The 12462-nt window shown below is 38.1% G+C and overlaps 2 protein-coding genes across 2 annotated transcripts; both read right to left on the minus strand.

The window, feature by feature from the left end:
• Positions 1-553: 553 nt before the first annotated feature.
• On the minus strand, positions 554-9153 carry cnsta (consortin, connexin sorting protein a). The gene is made up of 13 exons (XM_072464980.1): positions 9082-9153; positions 6820-6871; positions 6415-6732; positions 5176-5633; positions 4432-4462; positions 3796-3882; positions 3585-3666; positions 3127-3148; positions 2926-2968; positions 2285-2838; positions 1754-1930; positions 1283-1433; positions 554-1206 (listed from the first exon to the last, which is right to left on the minus strand). The coding sequence occupies exons 2-13, from the start codon at positions 6830-6832 to the stop codon at positions 998-1000; spliced, it is 2145 nt and encodes a 714-aa protein (XP_072321081.1). The 5' UTR covers positions 6833-6871; positions 9082-9153; the 3' UTR covers positions 554-997.
• A 242-nt stretch (positions 9154-9395) lies between these two features.
• On the minus strand, positions 9396-12069 carry tfb2m (transcription factor B2, mitochondrial). Its single transcript, XM_072465288.1, has 10 exons — positions 11906-12069; positions 11299-11623; positions 11030-11213; positions 10855-10946; positions 10621-10774; positions 10401-10549; positions 10223-10312; positions 10081-10140; positions 9841-9989; positions 9396-9773 (listed from the first exon to the last, which is right to left on the minus strand). Exons 2-10 carry the CDS (start codon positions 11578-11580, stop codon positions 9584-9586), a joined length of 1350 nt encoding a protein of 449 aa, XP_072321389.1. The 5' UTR covers positions 11581-11623; positions 11906-12069; the 3' UTR covers positions 9396-9583.
• Positions 12070-12462: the final 393 nt, after the last annotated feature.

Here is a 12462-nt window from a genome sequence, read left to right on the forward strand (position 1 = left end):
AAGAAAAATTAACTTGAAAGTGACAAATAGACATCTGTATAATAAATAAAGTAAAAGAAAGTCAAAAATGTCTGAACCAGCCAGACGAGGTGCAAATAAAACAATGAATATGTTGTCCCTGCAAAAACCTCATTTCTGAAGAGTGTTTTTTTAATTAAAACTTACCACCTTTAAAAAGGTAATACTGAGAATGCATAGTATGGTTTGTAATGTGTCTTGGGCAGTGATTCTTAACCACAGAGTCAGGGCGAGCGGCACTTTGTGGACCGCACAAATATTATAATATAATATAAATTATATATGAATAGAATCTTGGGTACGTTAGAGCTACTTTGTTCTTAAAAAGGTGAAAAACCCTGGTCTGGGAATCCACAAACCAAAAATAACATTGCAGATGAACAAATAAGACTGATATGTCAAACCTAGAGTTATAGAAGTATTGCAAAAAGTACCAGTGCCGTGCAAACACTATTTTAAATACGTACATAAAAGTTTGGTTCCTATACAACTGCTAAATGCTACACAAAGAGTATGACATTTGTTGGGCAAGCAATCCAGTTTTGTTATTTTACTACACATTGAACTGGCTATACAGTATACACAAATGCCCTTAGAGAAAAAGGTTTACAAAATGTGTAAAACATCCAAATAAATATTGTAAAGACATCGTTAGAACATGTGAAGTTCATTCCAAGTAATAAAGATCATTCATTTAAAACGTCATCTTCGTCCTATTTGTGCGGTTTGTGCATCTACATGCCCTTTTAACCATACATTACTGTAATATTTACATTCACACCATATTTAATAAGGGTGTCTCAAGGTCGTTGACATAACGAGCTGCAGACTTTGCTTTTTTAATCTGGACTTGAAAAACACTTTTTCAGGTTTAGTTTCAACGCAAAGATGGCCCAGATCTTCATAAATGCAACACAGTTAGTTTGCATTTTATGCCACAAAAACAATTGAATGACCGATATGCAGCAGGAATATCTGACTATAAGGTTGGGGTAAACCAGTGTTGGATTTGAGATATTCCTCGTTGAATCCGACCAAAATAAAACTCTGCGTTTCTGGAGAAGTCCTGACAGACGGAGGAGTTTGTGTCTCCCAGTGCACAGTAAAGAGCTGTGCCTCCAACACTGATCACTACAGTGACCAGGCACAAGAGGAAGAGGAGGAGGCAGGAGTCGCCACCACCCATGTCTACGCCAGGAGAAACACATTTCAACATTACTTCCTGCTTTTTTTGTCATGTTTATGCTAAATAAGCCATACAAACCATTGTCAAAGCCGTCATCGGGAACTTTGAAGCGAACTCGTCGTTTGCCTGGCAGTTTATTGCACTGGGGCTGTGGACCTGCAGATGTGGGACTGGCTTTACATGCCGCTCTCCTCTTCAAAATAGACACCAGACCAGGAGCGGGAGTCAACTAAACAAAAAAGATGTATTAAAATGATGTGAAGATTAAGACAGGTAAAGTTCACACTACACAGGATGAGCGGTGTGTGTTTGCAGTGTTTAATCCATATGATTAATAGAGGTATCGCTAAACACAGACAGAGACCAGGACATTCTCAGTTGTTCAAGAGTTGTTACCGGAGAGAAGACAGGAAAAATACTTTGCTTCCTCAACGTTAAACGCTTGCTGTTACATGAAACATTAATCTTCTTTCCATGCCTGAGCGGTTTTATTTTAGATGTTGTCAAACTTAAAACAGAATCACGTAACAATGTAGTGAAAAGGCTCACCTGTTCTACAGTGATCAGTTTAGCCAGCTCATCCAATGTAGCAGCTGCTCGGAAGAGATCCGCCTGGTCAACTTCATAGTCCTCTTCCTCTTCTTCTTTTCCAACATCCAGGCAGAGTTGATTCAGGTCATCCTCAGGGACAAGCATCTCCGTGGACAGACAGGCTGCACCAGCGTCCTGTGACCAACATATCAGTATTATTTTGAAGTTTTTGTAAATAAGAACCAGGGTCAAGGTTCAATGAATAATAAAAGCTGTTGCTGTTTAATTGTTTTCCGATTCATCATTTGTCAAATTAAAAATAATAATCATACAAAAAAAGTAAAGGAAGGTTTGATGAATTTGGAAACAACGACTAAGCATTGCAGTCAGTTAACAGCAACATGAAAACTTTAGCTGAGTTATCAGTACTGGACAGGACAGGGAAGATGTAATAGGATATGATAAAGGGAACAACTACAACCCAAAGACTAGTCCACAGTTATATTTTAGCTCAACAAAGTGCAGCTTAATAGAAAGACATCGGAGCACCTGTGAGTCTTCTGGGCTCTGCTGGGTTTCTTCTGTCTCACTTCTAGATTCCTGTAGTCGGATTTCCACTGCTGCTGCACTAACAATCGTCTCCACAGGAAGTGTCTCGGGACAAAAAGTAAAAGCTTTTCCATTCCGGCCTTCCTCCTCTCCCTCTTCCTCATCGTCCATCTCCAGAGCCTCTGTTGCCTCCTCTACATCTCGCTGCTCCACTGAATGTGCCTCCTCTTGTTGGGCTGGATTCAGACCTCCTTCTTGCTGCTCTGCAGTTTTGGACTGGTCCATGTCATCGAGGTCTGAGGGGGAAATCCCATTCTGGGCTGACATGGTGCCTTCCGGCCCGCCCTCTGGCTCCTCTGCTTTATGCTCCTCCTCATTCGACTGAGCTTGGTGGAAACTGTCCTTCCTTTCTGATATACTGTCTTCCTGATCACTCTCTGCAACCTCAGAGGAATCTATTTTATCCCCGAGATCAATACTGTGTGACAATAAAGAGCTCCCGGAGGACTTTTCATCTCTCTTCAATCGCTCCATTGTTCCTTTATCTTGACAGTCTAAAAAAGGAAATCATTCAGAGCAGGTATCAAAGGTTTTAGATTTTGTATTATTTGTATTTGCACATAAAATTACAGTCTCTTTACCTGAGCTGCATGAAGGCACTACCAAATGATCCAGAGAAGCAAACTAAACATGATTGACAACTATTACTACACAAAGATTGTACAAAGTTAAACAAAACCAAAGCACACACATCTTATGCAGTTTTACAAAGATGTTATCAGTTTCCTTTAATTTACTTGTAATAGTCACACAATTCACACAAGCCATTGCAAATTACTTACCACAGCATGACTCGCCTTTGGTCTGTGAATAGACAATAAATGTAAGAGATAGTGGGTATATACAGACACGTAAAAAGCGGTACACTTCCCTAGTCTCCCTGTCTAATATTAGACTGGACAAATATCACTAGCTGTTACAAGGCTGCAAAGGGAAACTCTAGTGCTGTCGTGTGCTCAAATGTCTAAATTGGGTTGTTGCTGCAGCAGCAAAAGGCCATATGTGTGAACCATCATTCAGTTAACCGTACAAAAAACATACAGTACATCCAATGTGCATGATTATCCCTCTGTGTGTGTGAGCAAAAATAAAAAGGCAGTTTATAGTTATTTATTGCAAAAACTTTCAGTTGTTTTTCAGCTTTTAATGAACACAAATCCAAACATGACGGAACATCAACCTGCAGGATTTCTCCACTGTCTGTCTCACTGCATTCTGGCTTGTGTAGCCTTTTACTCACCGGCTGTGTGTCAGACAGGTCTGCTTGAGAGAGTCCAGATGCTGAGATGTCAGGGCTGAAGATGTCGACTTACATTGAGTCTCTTGGGACAGAGGAAAGAGCACACCAAGTACAATTGTTAGTAAGATTATTGTACAATTATCTCATCATAGAACACATTCTAACACATGTAATAAATAATAATAAATAAACAAAATCGTATTATTATTACCCCATTGTGTCTGTAGCGCACTGAGATTATCCAGTAGTCTCTGGTGATAGAGTCTCTCAAGTTGTATGCACCAGATTGCCCTTTGAACTTAACATGAAATGGTTAAGAAATACACTCTTATGTAATGTCTTGTATACATGTGCTGCTCTATTGATCTGCAGCACAGAAAGTAAAGAAATTTGAACTTGTCACGTTCGGGTTCAGTTCATGTCTGAACAATATTCCACAAAATCTTTTCAAACCTAATACTTTTTAAAAGGGGGGGCCAAATCTATGCAAAAAGACGCATGACAGAGCAAAGCCCTAAGGCTTTCTCCCAGTCTTATTCTTCTGATCCCTTTTCAATCTTACGTTGCTTCTGATTTTTATGTTTAGTGGCATTCTGTGATTAAAAAAAAAGAAATAAATTGAATTTATAAATAGTATAATAGTAATAATTCATATATTTTAAATGTAACCTGAGTTACATTACATACATATGTAATCGCTACTGTGATGAAAGTAAATGCAAACAATTGTTTACTAAATAGTTCATTAGCTCCTTTTACTATTTTCTAAGAATACTCTGCTGACAACAGGAATCACGTTTAACAGTTTCAGTACAAGAACCCATCAAAACTGAAGCCTTAAGGATACAGTCTTCATGAGAGACAAAGGCCTCGGCAATCTAGACAAGACAACACAATAAAGTCAGACAAATTAATATAATAAAATAATATAACATTATAAATAATACTCTCATTCAAAAGAAAAAAGTTGTGAAGCATTACAGATGGATAAAAAAATGCTGCTTGAAAGTTTCCTTTCAAGCAGCTCAGCTGATTTCAGAACAGAGATGTGTCTGTGTGTGAGAAGGCGATAGTGACAGAAAGGCGAGGAATGAGAAGCAAGAGGGAGAGAGGGCACTGCGTCTCTCGCATTTCTAATGACGTTGGGAAGTCTTGAGCTTCTTTACATTTCTAATGCAATTATATAAAACTAATGCAATTATAAAAAACAAATGCAATTATATAAAACACTTGTTTTGGGTAGGTCAATATTATTATCCCTAACCCGCATTCATGCAGCATTCATGCACACAGCTATTTGCCTCAAAGGCAGTAATGCTCAGGTGTGCCGAGCGTCTGTTTTAAATCAAAATGACAGAAATATTCACACCCTAAAACACGCAAGTTCAGTCATGCAAGTTTAAGAAAGAACAGAGTAGAGAGAGAACTCTTTTTAAATGTTTAAATCTTATTGGAGCGTATCCACACATAAACAAAGTATGCTCAAGTCTTTAAGTGCAAAGTCCAGATTATTTCTAGGTGTGCACAGAGCACAAAATGGAGTGAGCACACAGAATAAAAACCAACCAGTCCTGTTGAAGTTGACAGTTACCTGATGCAGGTACAGAGGAAGACATGCATCGTCACCCCTTTTTGACAGCTGATCCAGAAACCCAAGGAGCTGCGATGGTTCTTGGTGTATGTTGGTCTCAGTAATGCAACTTGGTTTAGAAGTTTCCATTTCAGCAAAGGACGGCTCACCAGACCCGCTACAGTGACTAAAGAGTTCTGTCTCATCAAATGAAACATATTGCAGTGTTTTTTCTTCTGCTACAGAACTGGGTCCAATTTTAGGAGTCAAATTATAGTCCAAGACATTTTCTGAAGATGAGGTATATTGTTCTGAACTGGATATAGCAGATTTTGTTATGGATAACTCGGTATTGCTATAACCTAAATCCAACGCACTGTTTATGTGGTGTTTATGTGGACCATCAATGAGAGCGAGAGGGGAGTTAGGCTCTGGACTGGTCCCAGGACTGAGGACAAAGGGCGTCTCCAGTAGACTTCCTAAAAGCACAAAGTAACACAAAACTTGAGTTGATATTAAAGTCCATTCAACAGCAGCAAACAGAGCATAGTGACCTGTCCGACACAGGCACATGATCATGGTCAAGCATCACTTATCACTTATTTGCCCTGTAGTTGGCAGCATGTGACCACTGAAACTAAAAGGACTTAAACTTGTTTGTGACGATAATATATGATGCTTGCGACAGATTACTTGAACGTAAACACCTACTGAACCGAACGTAATATAAACTGTACATAGTTGGAATGTGTGAGAAAACCATGACTATGAACTTATTTAATTAAGGAAATTATTGATTTATGCAACCAGAACTGCACATTAACCAAATGTTGCCAAATTATTATTATTATTTATTTATTTTAAGACCTTGTGGCCCATAGTCTTTGTTGACAGGAAAGTACAGTGTGCTGTGCCTTAACCCCTCCACCACCAGGCAGCACCAAATGATTTATTTTTTGACTAGTAACACACATTGTTAATTCTCACTTTGGACAGTTGGATTGTATGCATTGATGCATTTTACTAAAAGTGATTCTGCTGATCGCGTGATTATTTTTGTAAATCAATCATGATCAGAGGAAAACATGTAATACATATGAAACGTATACATACATTTTAACGATGGCTACATCATGAAACACATCAATAAAATACTGTACTGGCTCATGAAATCAGTAATTAACCATGGTGGCCCTGTCTATGACCTACTTTACATTTAGCGTTTATTTTAAGCAGTGGTTATGTCACGAGGGCCCATACCTGTTTCTGAATATGAGGAATCAGTCATGGGAGTTTCTGGTGACTGGCAGCAGATTAAATTTGATTCCTCAGAGTTGTCCTCCTCTTCTTCCTTCATCACCTCATCCTGGTCTTCCTCCAGTTGTGCCGTACAGACGTCTTTGTCCGGTTTGTTTTGCTCGTCATTTTCGTAGTTGTTAAAAGGGGCTTTTGATACTTGTTGCCCAACATTCACAATTTCCGAGGCAAGTTTACTCTGTGTTTGTGGAAACTCATTGAGGTTTACAGAGGAAGCTGCAAGATTGTCACAGAGATTTGTGTCCCCCATCCCAAACTGACCTTCAGAAAAATTACAAAACATATCAAATGCATGTCAATGAAGCATAACTAAATAAAGTTTACATTTTGTTGTCTCGCACTACTTACCACCATGATCCATTGGTCTTAACTCACAAAGAGGTTTCGCCTCCTGTTTGGTCTGCAGGGAGAAAGGAGATGAATAAGCGTCAACAGAAACATCAGATAACATCAGGCTCAGAACGAATGACAGCCAATAAAGAGAAACACGAGAAGTACAAAACTGGTTTGGTACCATTCCTGAGCCAAACCCCTAGGCCTAAGCATAAGCATAAACAGCTCAGCTCCATCTAGTGTTAGGTACCAGTACAGCACCAAAAGAAAGTAAGGGACTATTGGAACCTGGGGAAAAGTGGTACTGAAAAAGTATTGTCTTGTTTTGACAGAATCACAGGCCGTACTTTTGAACGTTACTAGGCAACATAGAGCATACCAACCGCTTTGCTCTCAGGATTGGTTTTCCTATATTTTATTTTGAAGATAATTTTACCCACAATGCATTGTGACAACTAACTAGGCTTTCAAAATAAATTGCAGGAAAACCAATCCTGAAAGCAAATAGTTACTTTTTAACCCAGCATTTTTCAGCATAAACAGCTACAAATCAATTAAGACGTATTTATTACTAAATTATAATAGACAGTGTTTAACCCGTAACTTGAACACTCTTTTACTGATAGCAGCAGACCCACAAATGATGAATGATGAAAAATACAGTTTTCTTCAAAGAAATGGTACTCAATTGAATTGATGAAAATTATAATTATTTTCTGCTATCTAGATAATTATCAATATAGGAAAAGGTACAGAAAAAAGCACAGTTCTGGTACTGGACTTGAAAACCATCATTCAAACACTGCCCGAAAAAATGATATGGTCTGTTAATGATTATTCAATTCACTTTTATCAGACTTAAACCAAAACATTTTGAATAAAAAAATAAGGCTCCTCCCAGTACTAAATAATTTTACAGCCAGCTTTGATCTTAGGTTTATGACTGGTTTGTGGTAAAGTAACACACAGTTTCAACGATAGAGCAAATATAAAGTTAAAGAACATCAGAATCTGTAAACAATCGTATGTATTTTGCCGTCATTCATACTGTGTTTCTCATCATTATCATTCCTGACACTCTTCTGTTGTGTGAGCACTGGATCACAGTGCAATTAAGGAATTAACAAATAAAAGAAAAAGCTTGAAGGGGCCAATTCAAATGAGACCAATTAGAAATTATTCTTGGACAGAAACTAGAAGCACTGGTGGGGGATAAACCTTTAGAACTGTGCAGTGGTGGACATTATTCAACTAAAAGTAAAAATCACATTCAAAAATATGTTTAGTTTTGAAGTAGCTGTTGTACTTATAGAGTAAAAGGTATTTCACACAGATTTTAAGACCGGTTTTATGTGTTAAATATAGTGATTTTGGTAAAGAATTATTCAGATATTTAGTCAACAAAGGTCAAATCTAATGTAATGAATTTAACGTTTGTTTTTTTTGTTTACTCAAAGCTGAAGCTTGAACTCAAAATCTTTACAGAATGTCTCAGTGAGTGTGCTTAAATAACTCCTCAGACCAAATAAAGGGCTTTCTACTAGTGCAGTTACAAAATGTAGTGGTGTAAAAAGTACAGATACTCGGTCTCAAAGACAGTAATGTAAAAGTAAAAAATATATTTAATACGGAGTAAAAACTGTTGCTTTAACTGTTGTTACTTTAACTTTGTTTTGTTAGAGACCTCTCTAAGGTCCACTAAGAAGGTGCATTCATGGCTTGTAAGCAATGGCAACGGCTCTCACTTGTCATAAAATGAATGAATAACAATTAAACAGCTCATATCAAAACATTGTATAATTTGAATGGAGAAAGGTCCCCACAGAGTCCTTCAAATCAGGAAGGAAACTCATAAAAAGGTCATGGCCTCATTATGAGTTGATGACAAAATGGCCTTGGTCAGATTGTAATATACACATTTGCCGCACTTAGTAAAAGGCTATGATGCTTGCAATATAATTGTTTACATAACGCTATAACATCATAGTGTATTGAGCTTTGATAAAGATTTTAAAACGAGTTGGTGAACAACTTAATCAGACCTTAAGGAGACACTTCTCCGCGCACAAGTAACACGTGAACACGCAAAGCCTGCAAAATGACACGTAAAAGGTCACGATTTTTAATGCATGTAATGTAACGTTAATGCTAATGTTAGCTAGCCACATCTGGCGAAGATCTTGTCTGACAACAAAACATCACCAAAAATTGACTTGGACAAAACAGTAATCATGTAATCATGCAGAAAACAGGGTGTTATAAATGTGCATGGCTTACAGGTCATGAGTGTCACTGCTGGCATCACTTCGTGCATCAAAACACCTGGAAACGGATGTTATGATCTCTCTGTTGAACCCGTCACTGCGCATGCGCTGGTGCATCGATGTAATGTCGCCATCTGTCGGTTTTGTTAGAAGGTACAATACAAACGCTGCATTGCCTTTGATTTATTACACAGAATGGGAAAACTTAATTGGAACAGTTTTGAAAATATTTTTATTTAAAAAAGTTGCTTCATGTAAAATACCCGCACTTTGCAATACAAGATTACAGTGCCTTTAAGACACTGACTACGGGCAACTTGAACATACTTATGGTTATGCAATGTATTCAACAGTGTGACCCTATATGATACATCTGAGTAGAATTCATACATGAAATAGAAGTGATGCAGCTGCATGTTACTTCTTTTGACATTATATTACTTTTTTTTCATCCTTTGTATTTGACAGTTGTTTTAATACAATGACAGTGAGATATAAATAAACTACACTTATTGTCAGCCCCATCCCCCTCTTTGTGTGTTCTCCAGAAATTCTTCATAGAGCCAGCTTTGTGTGAACTCTTGGCTCTTATCCATTAACTGGAACAGTCGAAGATACTCCTCTGGATATACATGACCCGTCAGAATGTCCTCAGGTAAACCTAACTCTGATAACAGTTTGCTTCCACTATCTGGAGACCAGAGACTGGAAACAAGATAAATAAATATGAGACAGAGAATGAAACACAGATCTGGACATAAATAATGCTTACTTTAGCCTGTCGATAAGTTTGACCTTTCTTTTTGCCAGACACTGTTTGACCATCATGAGCAGAGTGGAAGCATTAGAGGGAGTCAGACCTGAGGAGAACAAGTCTGCCCGAGGACGCAATCGCACAAGACACAGATGGTCATTAGTAAGCTAGAAGAAAAGAACAAAACGTATCCATAGTCATGATAGATATATAAAATATGATATATCAGTCTAAAAAAAAGATAATTGCTTCATTTACTTTGCCTTTGGAGGCTGGAGCACTTTTTCTTGAAGACACCACAAAAGATTCCCATGGTTCCTGGAAGTATAAGGCACATTACTTTTGTATCCTGCTAACAACAATAATACATTTTATTTTAAAATAGGTAAAAGTAATTTACCTTATGAAGTAGTTGAATATCACAGGCCATCTGCCACAGGACACCAAAAGCTCTGTAGTTCATCATGTTACCTGGACAGGCTATCAGTTTCTTAAAAAAAATAATTAATATAATAACACAATATACAATGTTTGGATTTTATTTTTATTTTTAAAGAAGGGAAAAAAAATGTTTTTACTTGGTATTCCTTCTCGCTTATGAAAAGGTTGAGCTCAATCCTTCCATATCTGTAAACTGACAGTCGTTCAAACAAGGCGTAAGCCATTTTCAACAACATGCCGCGTTCGTTTTGCTGGGGAAGGATGCCAAACACCTTCACTGGGACATCTGGAAGATAATTTAACAAAATATAGATTGATTTATTCTTAGAATAATCAACTTCTTTATATTAGATTTACCATCAGTCCAATTAGCCTCTGATATTCCAAGATCAGTGAAAAGTTTGTCAGTAAACATAACAGGAGGTTTGAGGTGTCCATTGCCGATGGGATCAAGTCTAAAATAGTCACAATGAACCACTTCCAGCTGACCATCAAGACGACCTTCCAAATCCTAAAACATGAATAACCAACATTACTAAATTTAGACTTTTTAAGTTAAGGGAAAGTTTGTTTGTTTGTTTGATCGGTTACCTGTAAATCGTATAGAAAGGACTTGTTTCCTTCAAGCGCTACCACTCTTTGAGCTCCAGCCTTTAGCAGTGTTCTTGTGAGCACACCAGGCCCTATCAGGCAAGAAGAAATTATATGCTCTTACTGTACTCAGAGGAAATGACAAATACCCATTTTGAGTTCTGATAACACATACCTGGGTTACATTCAAACAAAGCAATTTTGGAATCTTCTATGTCAGGTCCCAGGTGTTGTGTCACAAGATTGGCGAGATCTGGGTTGACAATGAAATGTCTAATTCTTTTGCATTTTTGAGCACGGCGAATGTTTTCTTCTACCTCCCCAATGTCTAGGAAGTCATACTGGCATAATGGACGGGACTAGTCACACAAGAAATATTAATCAATTTATTACATCCAGACTTTTGTAAATTACTAATAAAGATCCGTTTTATTTTTGTCTCACTTGTACAGCTGCTCCAGACAGGTTTCTCTGTGTTAGGGCTGAGGATGGAGACAACTTCTCAGCGCGAGGCTGTTGTGAAATTTGACCTTTGGGTGGCTGAGAGGTCAGTCTGTCCAAACTGTATGCTCTTCTTTGAACTACTGTAAGAACCAGATCACTTTGGCCACATGCTCTAACATGGCCCAGTGCTCGTCTGTTCAAAATGAATCTACTTCTGATGGTGTAGCAACAAGCAGATCTCGTTAACAGTTCCACTGCTCTGCAAAGAGTAGACATGGCCATTCACCAGGTGGTCAACGGATGAAGAGGGAGCGTCCTCAGAAGTCTATGAATTGGCATAAAAAAATGTCAATTAACAACTATTTAAATTACATAAAATACCATTGTTTTCAGCCCGTGCAGTAATAAGTGTCTCACGTGAAATACGATAAATCAACAATTTCGACGTTATTTAATGTTAGCATATCTTCATGTACCAAATCACGGGTAAAAGCAACAACGTTATTCAATGTTCAAAACTTCCATAGGTTAAGAAGATTAGCTAAAAATGAATAATGCACGCCATGTCCGTGGAATATATACATATAAAAGGACATACAAGACGTACCCGGAAAATAGTATCTTACAAATACGCCACTGGGGAGAGCTGCAAATTGATATAAAAACGTTGTTGTTTCATCTTCCATAAAATCCATTGACATTGAAGAACAAGCATGTTGACCCTTCACAGTTTGTTTTCATAAATCGTGGCGCAACGGGCGCATGTAATTGTCGTCAGAAATTACTTTCTTCTTCTTCTTTGGTGTTTGATCGCGGCTGGTATCCAAATGTCGCATTACCGCCACCTACTGTAGTTGTGCGTTTTCGTTATTCTTCTTCTTCTACTGGTTCAGCGCAATAGTGGAAACAAATATAGTCAGAGAAAAAGTATACTTTTCCCGCCAACAAGGCACGGGACAAGGCATAACATCTTAAATAGACAAATAATGATAGCTTTGATGTAACAGTAATGCTCTATGCCGGTCAGGCCCAGCTGTTTTCACTAAATAATGTAAATATATAAGTATAAACGCGGGGAGCGGGGCGTCGCCTTCGCCAACGCGGCTGGTGCAGAAAAGTTGGAAAAGCTTTTTTGCGGCAAGACGCGGCGCGGCAAATGATCAA

The sequence above is a fragment of the Eucyclogobius newberryi genome, unplaced genomic scaffold (genome assembly GCF_026437365.1).
Source record: "Eucyclogobius newberryi isolate DKJ021-1_F unplaced genomic scaffold, fEucNew1.0.hap1 SCAF_5, whole genome shotgun sequence".
Classification (NCBI taxonomy): Eukaryota; Metazoa; Chordata; class Actinopteri; order Gobiiformes; family Gobiidae; genus Eucyclogobius; species Eucyclogobius newberryi.

What these genes read in the sequence shown, in the direction of transcription:
- cnsta (XM_072464980.1), bottom strand. An exon ending in CAAAGGCGAGTCATGCTGTG is followed by an intron (nt 2,969 to 3,126) that starts GTAAGTAATTTG and finishes AATCATGTTTAG; the next exon opens with TTTGCTTCTCTGGATCATTT. An exon ending in AACTGATCACTGTAGAACAG is followed by an intron (nt 1,434 to 1,753) that starts GTGAGCCTTTTC and finishes TTTTTTGTTTAG; the next exon opens with TTGACTCCCGCTCCTGGTCT.
- tfb2m (XM_072465288.1), bottom strand. Translation starts at nt 11,580, where the DNA reads ATGGCCATGTCTACTCTTTGCAGAGCAGTGGAACTGTTAACGAGATCT. An exon ending in TTTGTTTGAATGTAACCCAG is followed by an intron (nt 10,947 to 11,029) that starts GTATGTGTTATC and finishes CTTGCCTGATAG; the next exon opens with GGCCTGGTGTGCTCACAAGA. An exon ending in TAAGCGAGAAGGAATACCAA is followed by an intron (nt 10,313 to 10,400) that starts GTAAAAACATTT and finishes ATTTTTTTTAAG; the next exon opens with AAACTGATAGCCTGTCCAGG.